This window comes from Alexandromys fortis, unplaced genomic scaffold (assembly GCF_014885135.2).
Source record: "Alexandromys fortis isolate MF-2015 unplaced genomic scaffold, M_Fortis_MF-2015_v1.1 scaffold_43, whole genome shotgun sequence".
Lineage (NCBI taxonomy): Eukaryota > Metazoa > Chordata > Mammalia > Rodentia > Cricetidae > Alexandromys > Alexandromys fortis.
Window position 1 is genome coordinate 12,270,258 of NW_026067928.1, and position 15,729 is coordinate 12,285,986.

At 41.6% G+C, this 15,729-nt stretch overlaps 1 protein-coding gene across 1 annotated transcript; it reads left to right on the plus strand.

Annotated features, from left to right (window-relative positions):
* Positions 1-319: 319 nt before the first annotated feature.
* Slitrk5 (SLIT and NTRK like family member 5) lies at positions 320-8,109 on the plus strand. The gene is made up of 2 exons (XM_050144603.1): positions 320-683; positions 3,930-8,109. Exons 1-2 carry the CDS (start codon positions 617-619, stop codon positions 6,809-6,811), a joined length of 2,949 nt encoding a protein of 982 aa, XP_050000560.1. The 5' UTR covers positions 320-616; the 3' UTR covers positions 6,812-8,109.
* Positions 8,110-15,729: the final 7,620 nt, after the last annotated feature.

The following is a 15,729-nucleotide window of genomic DNA, read 5'->3' on the forward strand; positions in this document are numbered from 1 at the left end:
AATGTGACATCCAAGGGGGCTCTGACTGCGCCTCCTGAGCCCAGGGCCGCCTTCGCCCTCGGCTGCCATCTACCGGCCACTGGGTGCCCGCTTCGCCCCGGGCCCATCATGTCTGCTGCAGCTTGGCTCGCACCAGCGGCGCGACAATAAACAAGTGCTGCGGACGGGGCCCTGCACCCCGCTACCCAGCAGATGTAGCCGCCTCCTCCGCTCCCAGGAGAGAAGACACGACTTTTTTCTGAGTTTTTCTTTCTTTCTTTTTTTAAAGAACTGCCAGGCTGCCAGGACATGCCACAGGCGTAGAAAAACGCTGCTCCTGCCTCCTCGGACCCCTCAAAGGATGTCGGAGATAAAGAGTTGCGAAGAATGAGGATCGTGCGCCGCATCTGGGGAGGGATAGCGAAAATCCGCTGCAAACACTAGGAACAGTGCAGCGGCCAAGAGGATGTGGGAGCCTTTCAAATACTAATTAGGGGCCGCGACTGCAGGTTAGCCTTGGGGACAACGGCATCCCGGCTGCAGTGGTCGTGCCGCTTGGGGGAGAGGAGCACAGCGAAGGAACCGCCGACGGAGCAGCCGAGGGGCCAGTACCACCTTCTCTCGCCCCCTCACTACCATGTACAGTGTGCGCTGCAAGAAGAAGGCGGACGATGCACGCACACCCTCGAGCCCCTCTCCCTCCGGCTCGTCCCGGGGCGTGCGCCACTGACCAGGGGGTAATGTGGTGAAGACGCCTACCCGGAGAGACTAGGGGGGAGGGGAGGGCGAGCCCGCGCGATCCCAGGCCGGAGGGTGCCAGGAGCCCGAGGCGGCTGGAGGGGGCGGCTGCCCTCACTGGGTCGGAGAAAGTTGCCCCCTGTGCAGATGGGAACAGTAAGTACCCGCCGGTTCCTGGGGTAAGAAGAAGGGGCCCTGAGACCTGGGTTTCGCGCGTGGGAGCGATGGTGCGAGGGAGCGTGAGTGCGATCGGGTGCGAGCGCTCGCCCAGGCTGACCAGGACGTTAGCTAGGCGGCCGAGCCAGGCGTCCTGCTCCGCGTCCCCCGCCTTGGTCTCCCCACTTCCCCTCCCCACTGAGCCCTCCCCGCCCAGCCTGCTCAGGCTCCCAGCCCCTGCCGCGAGCTGCCTTTCCAGCGAGTCCCTGGTCGTCCCCTCCCCCACTCCCCCACCCCACTGCCCGCTCCGGCTACCGCGGTGAGCGCCAGGGAGAGCCCTTTGGGGAGCCCGGGAACCCGCGGTCGCCACCGCGGTGGCGGCCCGGTGCTAGCAGCGTCCTGGTGCCGCTTTCCTCCAGAAGCTCAGCCTGCACTGCTAGCAGCTTCTGTGTCTGCCTAGGCTTTGAAAATCAGTGCACACCCCGAAGAGGTGTTTTTCTAAATGGTAGCTATGATGAGTGGGCCCCTGAGATGGGAGACGGGGTAAGTCTGTGGTTTACTTTGCAAAAGAGGTTCCTGTGTGTGTCTGTGTGGTATGGCGAAGTGGCTTTCTTTGCTTCCCCCCCCCCCTCCGCTTCTTCCTCCCTTTACCCTTCCTTTGCTTTGGGGCGGGGTGGGGGAGGGGGAGTCTCGGGTCCTGGAACTCCGGTTGCCTCTGCCTGAGCGGCGCTTCCAGCAGCTGTGGAGCCACGGGTCCGGCCTGGGTTTGGGCTTCAACCGGAGCGGCTCCATGCTGCTTAATGCAGGGATGTGGCAGGCGGTGATCCAGGCTCTAAATTCTTTGCGAGCCAACAAATACAGTCCCCCGTCCCCGCCCTCTATCCTTTTCTTCTTTTTGCTTTAATAAACCACAAACGTGTGGTGCACCCGCGAGTTTACATCGGTGGTGCTTTTCCCTGTGTGAATGTTAGCATTTCCAGCTCATTCAACTTTATTTTCTCAAATCTTCAGTCTCCTTTGATGGCTGGGGACGGCGGGGGAGGGGGTGAATGGAGAACAGCCTTGGAAAAGGCTGTTCGACCCCGACTAGCCAGAACTGAATTAAAGTTGTAAACGTTCGAATTTAATACTGCTTGGACACAATTTGCAATGGACTCTGAGATGAGGAAGGAGGTGAATGGGGGCGGGGAAGCACCGCGAGGGAGGGGGAGGGGATCCAACCCAGCTGAATGGATGTGCACATTTGATCCAACGGAGAACCAAAATTTCAAGGTAAACGTTTTGATTTCGTCTCAGGATGTTTAAAACCCAAGCCGTCTACTGTGCTGAGGGGAGGTCTGATACACTATTGAGGCTTCTATACTGTGGTTCCGATCTTTCTCGATACGTCTGGGTGGCCAAATGTCAGTGATTCGTAGACACACTTGCACATGTGCGTGCGAATGCAGACACTCTGAACCAGGAGGGTTGGTGCGACTTGGTGATCATATGCAATCTGTGAATCTGTGCTTTAGAAACGTCCTGACTTTAGTTCTGGTTTGAGATTTTCATCAGTTTTTTTTTTTTTTTTTTTTTTGATGGAGGCAGGAACAAGGTTGATCAGAGAAAAGGCATAGGTTCCCAGAACCCCACAGTTTTATCAACATTCCCCCTAAACAACCCCACACTCTACATTAAGAACACTTGTGTCCATTCTCTGAGTGTTGCTGCCAACCCAAAGTAGTAAGTCTTCTTTCCAGTGACAAAAAGGGAGAACAGACGGGGGAGGGGGGGATCAAAGTAGTTTCACGGGGAGATTAAATTCAGATGTTAAGACACTGGCCTGTGACATTTGCCTCTTTTTTGTCTTTTAACCATCACAGCGTCCCTTTATACCAGGAAGGGAAATAAGGGAGAGGGCCATTGACATTTAAACGTAAAAGCAACTTCAAAGATGGAGATGGTGACAAGGCTGTAGTTCGGTCCAAATCTTATGAATTCAGAAAGGCTACTTTTGCATACCGTGGCAAACTGACTTGGAGGCCAGTGTAATAGAGCATTTGCCTGTGATCGGTGGTAATACTTTCAGCCGCTTCGGGGTAAGCTGTAGAAATGCCCGCTTTAGACTCACAGCATTCAGAAGTGCTCCGAGATTGCGGATGCCTTTGCTGAGTTCTCTATAAGCCATCGTGCGGAACTATTACAGTGGTTAAAGACGCGGTTTTGTAGCCTCGCTGGCATGATCAATGAGGAGAAGTGGTCTCAGGGTGCTCCAGAGGAGGCACTGCTAAGTGGCCTGGTGCATACAATCAGGGTTCTGATATGCTTAATAGCTGTGGTGAAGTCCACCATGAAAGCGAACTCGCTCCCCCTCCTCCAACACACACACACACACACACACACACACACACACACACACACCTCTACATTCTCAGTGCTCAGGAGGACAATTGGTGACTTCAAAGCTTCTGTTGGCTGCTCTTGATGCATGATCTTGCATCCTTTCTGCCTCCGTATTCTTTACGTTTCTACCCTGACGTTTCTTGTGGTGATTTAAAATAGCTCAAAGTATTGTGACCCCACGCATATCTGTAAAATTGCGAGACCTTCACAGTAAAGTGTTATCAGAGAAGATTCTGCAAGGAAGCAAGGAGGAGGCTGGTATAGGTGAAGTGGAGAACACCATTGAAAAACTTATACTTCTTTTTCTTAAATTAGAGTGATGAAACTGTACTGACAGCCATTTTATGTATATTTATGGATTAGTTTGATGAAGGAGGGCAGAGAACACTAACACAGGAATTTATCTGCCTTCATCTTCTAAAGAGCAGAAAATTGGTGGCATGCTCACTGGGAAATACCATGAGACTTCAAATCAAAATGAACAGCCAATTTCGGTAAAGTCTGAAAGATATCAATGATTCCCCCCTGGGCAAGGGAGGAAGTGCTTTATATGTGTGTATATCCCCTTTTGGATTTCAGAGAAAAGCTATCAAGAAAGGGAGACTTTCTAATTAACCCCCTTAACTTTTGTGTGTGTGATACTGTCATTTCCTTGTTTCCTCTCTCCCTTGCAGGAGGTAAAATGCACGTTTGCTGCCCCCCAGTAACTTTGGAACAGGACCTTCACAGAAAAATGCATAGCTGGATGCTGCAGACTCTAGCGTTTGCTGTAACATCTCTCGTCCTTTCCTGTGCAGAAACCATCGATTATTATGGGGAAATCTGTGACAATGCATGTCCTTGTGAGGAAAAGGACGGCATTTTAACTGTGAGCTGTGAAAACCGGGGGATCATCAGTCTCTCTGAAATTAGCCCTCCCCGTTTCCCAATTTATCACCTCCTGTTGTCTGGGAACCTTCTGAACCGTCTCTATCCCAATGAATTTGTCAATTACACTGGGGCTTCAATTTTACATCTGGGAAGCAATGTTATCCAAGACATCGAGACAGGGGCTTTCCATGGGCTGCGGGGTTTGAGGCGACTACACCTAAACAATAATAAACTGGAACTTCTGCGAGATGACACCTTCCTTGGCTTGGAGAACTTAGAATACCTGCAGGTCGATTACAATTACATCAGTGTCATTGAACCCAATGCTTTTGGAAAACTGCATATGTTGCAGGTGCTTATCCTCAATGACAATCTCTTGTCAGGTTTACCTAACAATCTCTTCCGTTTTGTGCCCTTAACGCACTTGGACCTGCGGGGGAACAGGCTGAAACTTCTGCCCTATATGGGGCTGTTGCAACACATGGATAAAGTTGTGGAATTGCAGCTGGAGGAAAACCCCTGGAATTGCTCCTGTGAGCTAATTTCTCTCAAGGATTGGTTGGACAGCATCTCCTACTCAGCCCTTGTGGGTGATGTGGTCTGTGAGACCCCCTTCCGTTTGCACGGCAGGGACTTGGATGAGGTATCCAAGCAGGAACTTTGTCCAAGGAAACTTATTTCTGACTATGAGATGAGGCCACAGACTCCTTTAAGCACCACGGGGTATTTGCATACGACCCCAGCCTCTGTAAATTCTGTGGCCACTTCTTCCTCTGCTGTTTACAAGCCCCCCTTGAAGCCTCCTAAGGGGACCCGCCAGCCCAACAAGCCCAGAGTGCGCCCGACTTCTAGGCAGCCCTCTAAAGACTTGGGTTACAGTAACTATGGCCCCAGCATAGCCTACCAGACCAAATCCCCGGTGCCTTTGGAGTGTCCCACCGCCTGCACTTGCAACCTTCAGATCTCTGATCTGGGCCTCAATGTCAACTGCCAAGAGCGCAAAATCGAGAGCATCGCGGAGCTACAGCCCAAGCCCTACAATCCCAAGAAAATGTACCTAACAGAGAACTACATCACTGTTGTGCGCAGGACAGACTTCCTGGAAGCCACAGGACTGGACCTCCTGCACCTCGGTAACAACCGCATCTCCATGATCCAGGACCGGGCCTTTGGGGATCTCAGCAACCTGAGACGTCTCTATCTGAATGGCAACAGGATTGAGAGACTGAGCCCAGAGTTATTCTATGGCCTGCAGAGCTTGCAGTATCTCTTCCTCCAGTACAATCTCATTCGCGAAATCCAGTCCGGGACTTTTGATCCAGTCCCAAACCTCCAGTTACTATTCTTGAATAACAACCAACTGCAGACCATGCCTTCAGGTGTCTTCTCTGGCCTGACTCTTCTCAGGCTTAACCTGAGGAGCAACAGCTTCACCTCCTTGCCAGTTAGTGGAGTTTTGGATCAGCTGACATCCCTCATCCAAATTGATCTACATGACAACCCTTGGGATTGCACCTGCGATGTGGTGGGCATGAAGCTGTGGATTGAGCAACTCAAAGTGGGAGTGCTCGTGGACGAAGTGATCTGTAAGGCGCCCAAGAAATTTGCAGAGACCTACATGCGCTCCATCAAGTCGGAACTGCTGTGTCCAGACTATTCTGATGTGGTGGTATCCACGCCCACGCCCTCTTCCATCCAGGTACCATCCCGGACCAACGCAGCGACACCAGCTGTGAGGCTGAACAGCACCGGGGCCCCTGCGGGCTTGGGTGCTGGAGCCGGGGCTTCGTCAGTGCCCTTGTCGGTGCTGATCCTCAGCCTGCTGCTCGTTTTCATCATGTCAGTCTTCGTGGCGGCAGGCCTCTTCGTGCTGGTCATGAAACGCAGGAAGAAGAACCAGAACGACCACACCAGCACCAACAACTCCGACGTGAGCTCCTTCAACATGCAGTACAGCGTGTATGGGGGTGGAGGCGGCAGCGGGGGTAGCCACCCTCATGCGCACGTGCACCACCGCGGACCGGCTTTGCCCAAGGTGAAGACTCCCGCGGGCCACGTGTATGAGTACATCCCTCACCCACTGGGCCACATGTGCAAAAATCCCATCTACAGGTCTCGAGAAGGCAACTCCGTGGAGGATTACAAAGACCTGCACGAGCTCAAGGTCACCTACAGCAGCAACCACCACCTGCAGCAGCAGCAGCCACCGCCGCCGCAGCAGCCCCAGCAGCAGCCCCCTCCGCAGCTGCAGCTGCAGCCTGGGGAGGAGGAGAGGCGGGAAAGCCACCACTTGCGGAGCCCCGCCTACAGCGTCAGCACCATCGAGCCCCGAGAGGACCTAATGTCGCCGGTGCAGGACGCTGATCGCTTTTACAGGGGCATTTTAGAGCCAGACAAACACTGCTCCACTAGCCCTGCCGGCAGCAGCCTCCCGGAATACCCCAAATTCCCATGCAGCTCGGCTGCTTACACTTTCTCCCCAAACTATGACCTGCGACGCCCCCATCAGTATTTGCATCCGGGGGCAGGGGACAGCAGGCTGCGGGAACCGGTGCTCTACAGCCCTCCCGGTGCTGTCTTTGTAGAACCGAACCGGAATGAGTATCTGGAGTTAAAAGCAAAACTAAATGTTGAGCCGGACTACCTCGAAGTGCTGGAAAAACAGACCACATTCAGTCAGTTCTAAAAACAAAGAAACTCCGTTGGAGCTTTTGCGTTTGAAACAAACAAGCAAGCAGACACACTTGGTGAACACATTTGATTAATTGTGTCGTTTCAACATTTAGGGTGAAGTGCCTTGGCACGGGATTCTCAGCTTCGGTGGAAGCTAACTGAAAGGGTGTGCAATTTACTTTTAATTTTACACGCGGGAAACATTTATGTAAACTAGGCACATCACTTTCTCTTCTTGTCTGTGAGGGAAGAGAGAAGGGCTTTGGGGAGGGCGATTTGCATCCAGGGTGACCTTCAACAGGTTGCGGTCCCTTTTTGCAGTGCTCTGAAGTGCTAAGAAGGGTTGGGGGTGGAAGCAGCTTAGATTCTTCTCATCCTTTTTGCTCCTCTTCTCACATCCTTCTTGTCCTTAGAGCCTTGGCATTGGTTGAGAGATTAGCACACCCCAACTTTAATAGGAAGTTTCTTCTCTCTCACTTCCCTCCCTTCCTTCCCCCTCCCACCTTCCTTCCTAACCTTTTCCTTTGTTTTTAAAGAATGTGTTTGTATGCATTCTGGACATTTGAATTAAAAAAAAAAGTCTTGTGATCCAGAAAGGCTCACTATAGATGTGGACAAATCATTAAAATTACAGAGCTATATGATCCATAATTGATTAGTCAAAATAACTTATTGATGAAATATACAAATATTTTATTGTAGCACCTATTTTTATATGCACATTTAGCATTCCTCTTTCCTTCACTATTTAGCCTATGATTTTCTCAGAGGTGTTGTTGCACTGTACTACGAGCTGCATTTCCAAAATCAGAGTAATATCAGAAAGGCCTATTAAATATTTAAAGACGTGGAGCACTAAATGGCAAAAGTCTTTAAAAACCTATGAAGCCCACCCAATGCGACTTGCCATTCAAAAAATAGTAAACTAAAAAATGAAGCTGTTTATAACCTGCTGTAGAAAAGGAAAAAGATGGAACAATTAATTGGGTAGTTCGATTGAGAAAAGTGTGACAGTTTTTGGATGTATCAGAGAAGGTTGAAAATTATTTTTATTAGTGAACCAAAATGCTGTATTGATTTGACTACTATTGTAGCCGATTTTTGATTGTGTAACCAAACCCAATTGCATTTGTACAGTTCCGCGTGCCCTTGCACCTCAGAAGACCAAACGATGGGCTGTACAAGTCTGTCCAATGTCTTTATCCCTCTGGGCAGATGCTGAGGACAAACAGGATCTCTGTAAGATGGAACTACTATTGTTACAGTCTCATATGTATCCCAGCACATGTAATTTTTTAAATAGTTTCTGAATAAACACTTGATAACTATGTCAACTTTGAGGGATTAAAGTAATGATTCCGGGAGATGGTGGGACCTCCTTATTAAGAATTTAGGAACTAGTAACTCTTTTCTTCCTAGGAATACTAAGTTTCCCTGATTATAAAATTTCAATGTATGTCCATTAATGGGTACACTTACATAATTTTTTTCCTTCGTTGATTCAGAGAAGTATGTTTTTTTTCTGAATGTGTCAGTTATGTTTATTAATGGTATTTTAATTGTATATTTCCTCACTGCTGTGTAATTCTAGTACACAGATCATGGTAAGTAATAAGTTATATTTTCATTTCTCTTGTACAGTTTTATATTTTGTCATATTCATGCTATTTTATACAGTCTGAGTTCTTCCATATTTTAATTTGTATGAAATTGTTCATCAGTTCTGACATAAACCTTATCTAAAGTTGGCAGATTTCATAAATGTTTGAGATGTTGATGTTTGTGGATATTCGCTGTCCATCTCTGATTAAGGTTTGCCAGTGAATTTAGAAGAGCATTTAATGGGAGAAAATATTTGACTCTATTTGAAATTTAAAAAACCAAGCACTTCGTTGCTATTACTGTTCCTCTGTTCTGTCTCATCTAGAATGTGGGCAATATCAAGGACTGTTTGAAAACTTCCTGTTTAAGGAACAATTGCCATGGCATTCTGCCACAAAGAGGCAGCAGTCACCCGTGAGTAAACTGACAGAGAATATGTGAACTCAGATTGAAATGGTAGACCCAGTCTTCCTAAAGGAGTTAGGAAGTGAGATAGAATGCTGCTTTGGCCAAGAGCAGAAAGCCATCCACTCTTCATGTTTGCTCTGCTAAGTATGTTTTCCCCAAAGAAGAAAATGAAGAAGCTTAGTAGTGCCACATCTTAACACCAAAATAAAACCTATCTCCGATTATTGTCTACCTCCTCTTTCTCAGATCCAAGGATTGGAAATCATCAAAAAGCAGCATTATTTCACATTGGTGTTGTTGTTAATATTCCTTTACAGACTGTGTTTTTTGTTTGTTGTTGGTTTATTTGAGAGTACTCCTTTTTCACAGTACTTTTGCATTCAAATATGACAGTGTTTTATAATCTATAAGACACAGATGACATAAAAATACTTCAGTACAATGAAGCTTTATACCTTAAAGTAATAATTACTCAACTTCAAGGCACATTGCTGAACAATATTAGCAATTTCCAAAGAAAATTCATGGCTTGTTTTAATTAATATTTTTCCAATTCTACACTAATTTGTGTGATCGCATCTGAAAATCCACTTTGTTGTACTCTTTCTATAATACAACCTGAGGTTTTTAAGAATACAATTTTTTAATCAGGAAAATTGACAATTATATAGATTATTAGCAAAGCTACTTTAAAATATTTTACAATCTCCTAATAAACATATTAAAGTAAATTAATCTTGATTTAGATAAGTTTGAAAACATATTGTCTCAAAATCATTTTGCATAGAATGCCTAATAAATTATCTTTCTCTTTATACATATTTCCTAAGAGTGCATTTTTATGCACAATACAAGATTAGATGTACATTTTCTTATTTTGTTTTTGATGTATTATCTTCATCTTAGTAATCTATCAGACCAGGTATGCAGTGGGATGTGATTTGTTGTGGAGCTCAGCAGATTCTACCCATGGAATTTTTGGAGACCAATGTGTTATGTTTCTGTCACTGAGGAAAGTTTGGATGCAAGCAAGGATTACTCTTTGTGATTATTTTTATAAATATGCTACATAATCTAGTGTAAATATACTTACTGGTAGATATAAATGTTATTTTTATTTCTCTCTGATTATGATGTAAAAACTATTATTTCAGATAAGTCTACTCCACAATTTACATACTGATAGAAAAATCACACATTGCATTATTTATAAATATTTTCATTTAAATATTAGCTTCAATCTCATAGATGGAACAAAATTTCACACATGTACAGTGGACCATTTTGGCTCTCCTACATAGGTTGCCATGCCTGTCCCCCTCTACTTTTCCTTGACCTCACACAGAAAAAGATAAACGAGGATATAGTAGAAATGTACACATATGTGGAAACACTGTTCAATTATTTTCACTAAAAATGCACTAATGATTGTATGTTTGCTAATTAACTGAAATTATTAATATTATTTTTCCTCCATCTGTTATGATTTAATTCTCCTTACATTTCTTTCTTCTTCATTCTCCTCTTTTTGCTTTATTTTTCAGTAGAGAACAGGAATGCATGAAAATAGTTTGGTTTCAAGAGTGAAAAGCAAGCCATTCAGTCTCCAGAATTCAGTGCCTTTTTCCCCAAATCACACGACTGCAAATTACTGAAAATAAAATGGAACAGAAGTAGGCTTTGAATTCAGCTTGAAGCACGTTCTTGTACTTTTTAGGAAAGTCCAAGTTAAGTTCAAGTTAAGGCTGATGTGAAAAAGAAATTGTTTGATGAAACTATTTTTTAAATGAATTCTAAATAGTGAAATCAGGTGGGAATAGTAAAAGAATGCCTTTAAATACTGGCATATTTAATGACTTGACTTCGACAAGTGAAAAATACTATGAATGTGTTAACTAAACTGTTGATCCTATTAACTGTTTAACTTTAGTTAGAGAAAGGCTAAAAGGTCTCCAGCATTCTGTAAGTGCAAATGCGTGACAGTACCACTAAAGGGGCTGGGTAGATAGTTATGTGCCTAAGATAATTTAGTATACATATCCAATGTGTTAAATTTTAATACATTCATTTTACCATTACTTTAAATCATTTCTAAGACTTTCCTGGCAACATTATCCATATGTATGTCCATGAGTGTATGTCATCAGGTATATCATGAAACAGCATGTGGGATATGGGTCAATTCAATTTTCATAAGCTGTTTCTTTGGAATTTCAAATTAAACTTTGATGTTTTGTGTTTTTAAAATGTTAGATTGGAAAGAAAAGAATTTAATGTAGTATGTATGTATGAAACAACTAACTATTTTTTTCTTCTCTTGTTTTTTATCAGACCATTTGGCTCAAAAGTCACAGATCAAATATATCTAATGGTAACTATATTAAAATTATTATAAAGAGTACTTTTATACACATTCCTATGAAGAGCAACATTTAACTTATGAATCTGGAGTGATATAAGTTATTTTTTATGAAAAGCTGTTGAAGATCAAAATAGAGATATTTAACAAAGAATTGATGTGGTACAAATGTTAAGCAAATTGACTTTCTCCAATTTTGCAGTTGGCAACATTAAAACATAACAATAATTTGCATATTGCAAAGTATGTCAGGTATAGTTTTATTAAGTATCAGAATGCCACTTGCTAGATGAAGCATTATCATGGAAATATATGTTAAATCAAAAGTTATGTAATGATTTTAGGTGGGTAATAGTTAGTAAACATAAAGAAATAGTGTATTTCTAGTGTGAAGTATAAATGTACCTATTTAAAATTTAGGTGTGTTTATAAATATGAAAGTTTGGAGCAAGTAGGTGATGGATATTTTTAATTTAAAATGTTCTTAGATGAAACTATGGCGTGCTGAGAGCTCACTAAACTTAGTATGCTTTGAAAAAAAAAGGTGTTTGCATTTTTTCATTGTAAGAAGTAATTTTAACATATCAACTTCTTTCAGTTCAACTTAGATCTTACTGTAATAATTCAATATTAAATATCACTTTTATGACCATACATTGCTTTATAAATATTAGTGGTTTAGAAAATGAATATTTTTAACTTTTTCTTATAAATCATTTTCACTATTAATGGCAATTTCTAAATTTTCCATCTTATATACTTTTAAAGACTATTTTGTATAGTTCACTGGAAGCTTAATATTGGACATTGACACCACACTTGCTGTATTTTTGCAGTGTGGTACCTGTATATTTAAATAAATGTAATAGATAATATTAATCTGAACATAATTGTTTAGCACAGTTGTTTGTCAGATACCATATTGCTTTGATCAGAAAAATTCTTAGGTATGAGCAGTCATCCTGTTTCATTGTACCCTTGACCTGTGTTTGTCTTCTTCATCCTCTGCAACCAAGATTAGATAGTCATACTGAGACAGTGTAAACTCTGTAAGACTGTCATGTTGAGACAGTATCAGCTCTGGAAGACATTCATACTAAGATATGTCATCTCTGGAAGACAGTCATACTGAGACAGTATCAGCTCTGGAAGACAGTCTTACTGAGACAGTGTCAGCTCTGGAAGACAGTCTTACTGAGACCATGTCATCTCTGGAGGACCCTCATACTTAGACACTGTAGCACTGGAGGACAGCCTTACTGAGACAGTCAGCTCTGGAAGACAGTCTTACTGAGACAGTGTAGCTCTGGAGGACAGTCATACTGAGACTGTGTCAGCTCTGGAAGACAGTCTTACTGAGACAGTGTAGCTCTGGAGGACTGTCTTACTGAGACAGGGTCAGCTCTGGAGGACAGTCATACTGAGACAGGGTAACTCTGGAGGACAGTCTTACTGAGAGAGTGTCTGTTCTGTAAGATAGTCTTACGAAGACCATGTCATAGTTGTTTTTAATTCTTGCAATGAGATTCATCTTCTGCTGCCCCCCCCATTTTTGAAGTTAGTGTAGTTCTCTAACTGACTAATTAATTTCAATCATACTAATACTACCTCCTCATGCTAAATAATAAAACAAAGGATACTCCATCATGCTGGTAAAAGACTAAGTAAGCAAGACAATGTGAGAGAAGAGATGTGGATTTTAAATTGTCATTAACTAATGATCACCCTGTATGCACAGAATATTTAACAAGTGAAAACTTTTTTAGTACATTTAAATGATTTGACACACTAGACTAAATGTATAGCCTTCACTGAAACTTAACAAATATTCTTTATCCTTTTAATAGGTCTCAATTAATGCAGTGGGAGAGCTACAAGTTAAGTCAAAAAATATGGGATTTATTTTGTCAGAACAAATTAATTTATCTTTCTAGACAAATTGGAATTGGAATTGGTCATCTTTTGGACTAGTGGAGTAGCTTCCATATAGTTTTAACCTATCAAGTTAGTATAATATTATATTATCTGTTAGGCTATAAAGGTGTTTCCATTTTTTTTCCTTTTTTTAATTAATTTATTTATTTATTAAAGATTTCTGTCTCTTTCCCACCGCCGCCTCCCCTTTCCCTACCCCTCCCCCAATCAAGTCCCCCTCCCTCGTCAGCCCAAAAAGCAATCAGGGTTCTCTGCCCTGTGGAAAGTCAAATAATTCGGGTTCTTAGAGAAGCTAAATAAGAAGGAGAACCCAAAGAAAATCATATAGGCATCCTCCTGAATATTAAACATCATCAGGCGATGAAAGGAGACAGAGACAGAGACCCACATTGGAGCACCGGACTGAAATCTCAAGGTGTTTCCATTTTAAACATGTTTAAGTAAAATCTGTCCCCATAGCACAAGACTAATTGGTCTTAATAATAAAATACCCAGAGTCAGATCTTAGATGGTTAAAACAAATCAGAGAAGAAGTCAGTGACTAGTTCTTGCCTTTACAAAAATCCTCAGACCTAATGGAGTATCCTGTCTCTACAAGTTCTCAGACTGAATGCCTTGAGCTCCTTTCTCCTCCCATCTTATAGTCTTCTTTTCACCCAACCATATCACTTTCTGTCTCCTCCTCCCCAGTGTGTTTAAAGGTGTGTGCCACCACTGCCTGGTTCTGTTTATCTTTCACACTTGATAAATCTAGTGTAGCCTAGGTTGGTTTGAACTCAAAGAAAAGGTGTGTGCCACAACTGCCTGGCCTATGGGGTTAATTAGTGTCTTAGTTCTGCACTCTCATCTACAGGTGAGCTTTATTTGTTAGATCACAAACAAAATATGACCACAGTCCCTGTGATATAAAAATGTGTGTGGCCAAGTCACGATTTTGAGGGCTTGTGTTAAGCCTTGTCCAGACTGAATTGACTGAATATATGAAGTGGCAGATTTATTTGATATACAACATGAAAATATCTAAATTAAACATGAGAAAAATCAGGATATTTTTATGCTAAAATGTTAATGTTATGCTAGAAAGACATGCTTAAAGGTCAAGGTTACCTATGCAGAATGTTCTGGACTCTCTCAAAAATGAAACAGTAAACGGCTTAGGTTAGTTTGTTGCACTGTTACTCTATTACATGCTCCTATTATCTTAAGAAAAGCTCCAGCAGCAACATGGAATTTATTTTAATTTGTATAGAAAATGATTGTTAGATCCTATACTGTATTCTTCTTGCAAAATGTTCAAGTTCTGATTTCTTAAAAAGTGTACTAAAGGCCAGCTCAATAATAAACAGCAAAAAGAAGCAAAAAAAAAAAAAAAAAAAAAAAAACCAACAAATCTCTTTGAGGGTAAAAGTTAACTTGGCAAAATTGATTCTTTATAATTGATTTGTATTAACACAATAAGATTCAGAGTTGCCAAGAATGATACTAATTTATTTGAACAAAATAATGTAATAGGAAATGCATATTTTAATCAGTAGTAGCTAATTTTTCTGTGAATTGATTGTATACCGAAATAACAATAGCATGATGGAACTCACAACTTTTAATGTATCCTTGGTTTTTTTTCCTGAGAATATAAAATTAGCATACTAAGTAAAATATTTTAAAAATTTACCTTTAATATTTTTCTAGCAAAATATATTTATTATGTAAATGTACTGTGGATGTGATATTTCTTTTTTCTATTAACTTGGATGATATGACATAACATCTCCTTTCTTGAATGTGATGTATGTTGTGCCAAAAATAATGATATTACACTTACAATTATTGACTGTCATTTTAAAAACAATGTGATGGATGGTTAAAAGATAAATCAGGAATTTTCCCCCATGGTGTGTCCTTTGCAACTTTGGTAAAAAAATCAAATTTAATTTGATTTTTTTGAAAGAAGAAAATTACCAAATCAGTTTTCAAAACTAAAATAAATGTAGATTTTAAGTTTCTTTTTCTACTGGGTATATGTCATCTGTGATCCTAGTTAAATGACATAATAATTCATTATCTTTGTTTTTGAAATTAAATACTACATGTAATATGATCACATTTTTGGATGAGGTCATCTTTCATTTTCTATAGTGTGTATGTATTTTTCCTGTTTGCAAAAAAAAGTTACTTCAAAATGCATTTCCAATTAAATGGTCATTTGTAGATGATTTAAAATGATAACTTAAATAAAACTTTTCAGTGTAATGTTTTAAGTTTGGGATATAAAACTTGCCCATTAAATTGCCATTTTGAACTTTAAGCATTATTTAAAGATACATTTTCATTATTCCTTTTAAAAAATGAGTGCATTTAAAGTAGATGGTGATTGTTTTTTCATATATAATTTTATTTTGCTTGCATTTGCAGCATTTAGAGAATGTATTTCAGGTGATTTCCATCATTGTGATTTCAGTCCAAATACTAATGCACATACAAGAAATAAAAACTTTTTGCTTTTTGTAGAATTAAGTGGAAAAAATACAATAAATATGTTATACAATATTTCCTGTTTTAACATGCAAAGGTTCATAATTGCTCTTACATAATGCCTATTAATGAGTATTGCTGTATTCCAGGTTTTT

Bases quoted from the DNA above. Each gene is read 5' to 3' on its own strand.
- Slitrk5 (XM_050144603.1), top strand. From the start codon at position 617: ATGTACAGTGTGCGCTGCAAGAAGAAGGCGGACGATGCACGCACACCC. The intron at 684-3,929 runs GCTCGTCCCGGG...TCTCCCTTGCAG, and splicing joins CTCGAGCCCCTCTCCCTCCG to GAGGTAAAATGCACGTTTGC.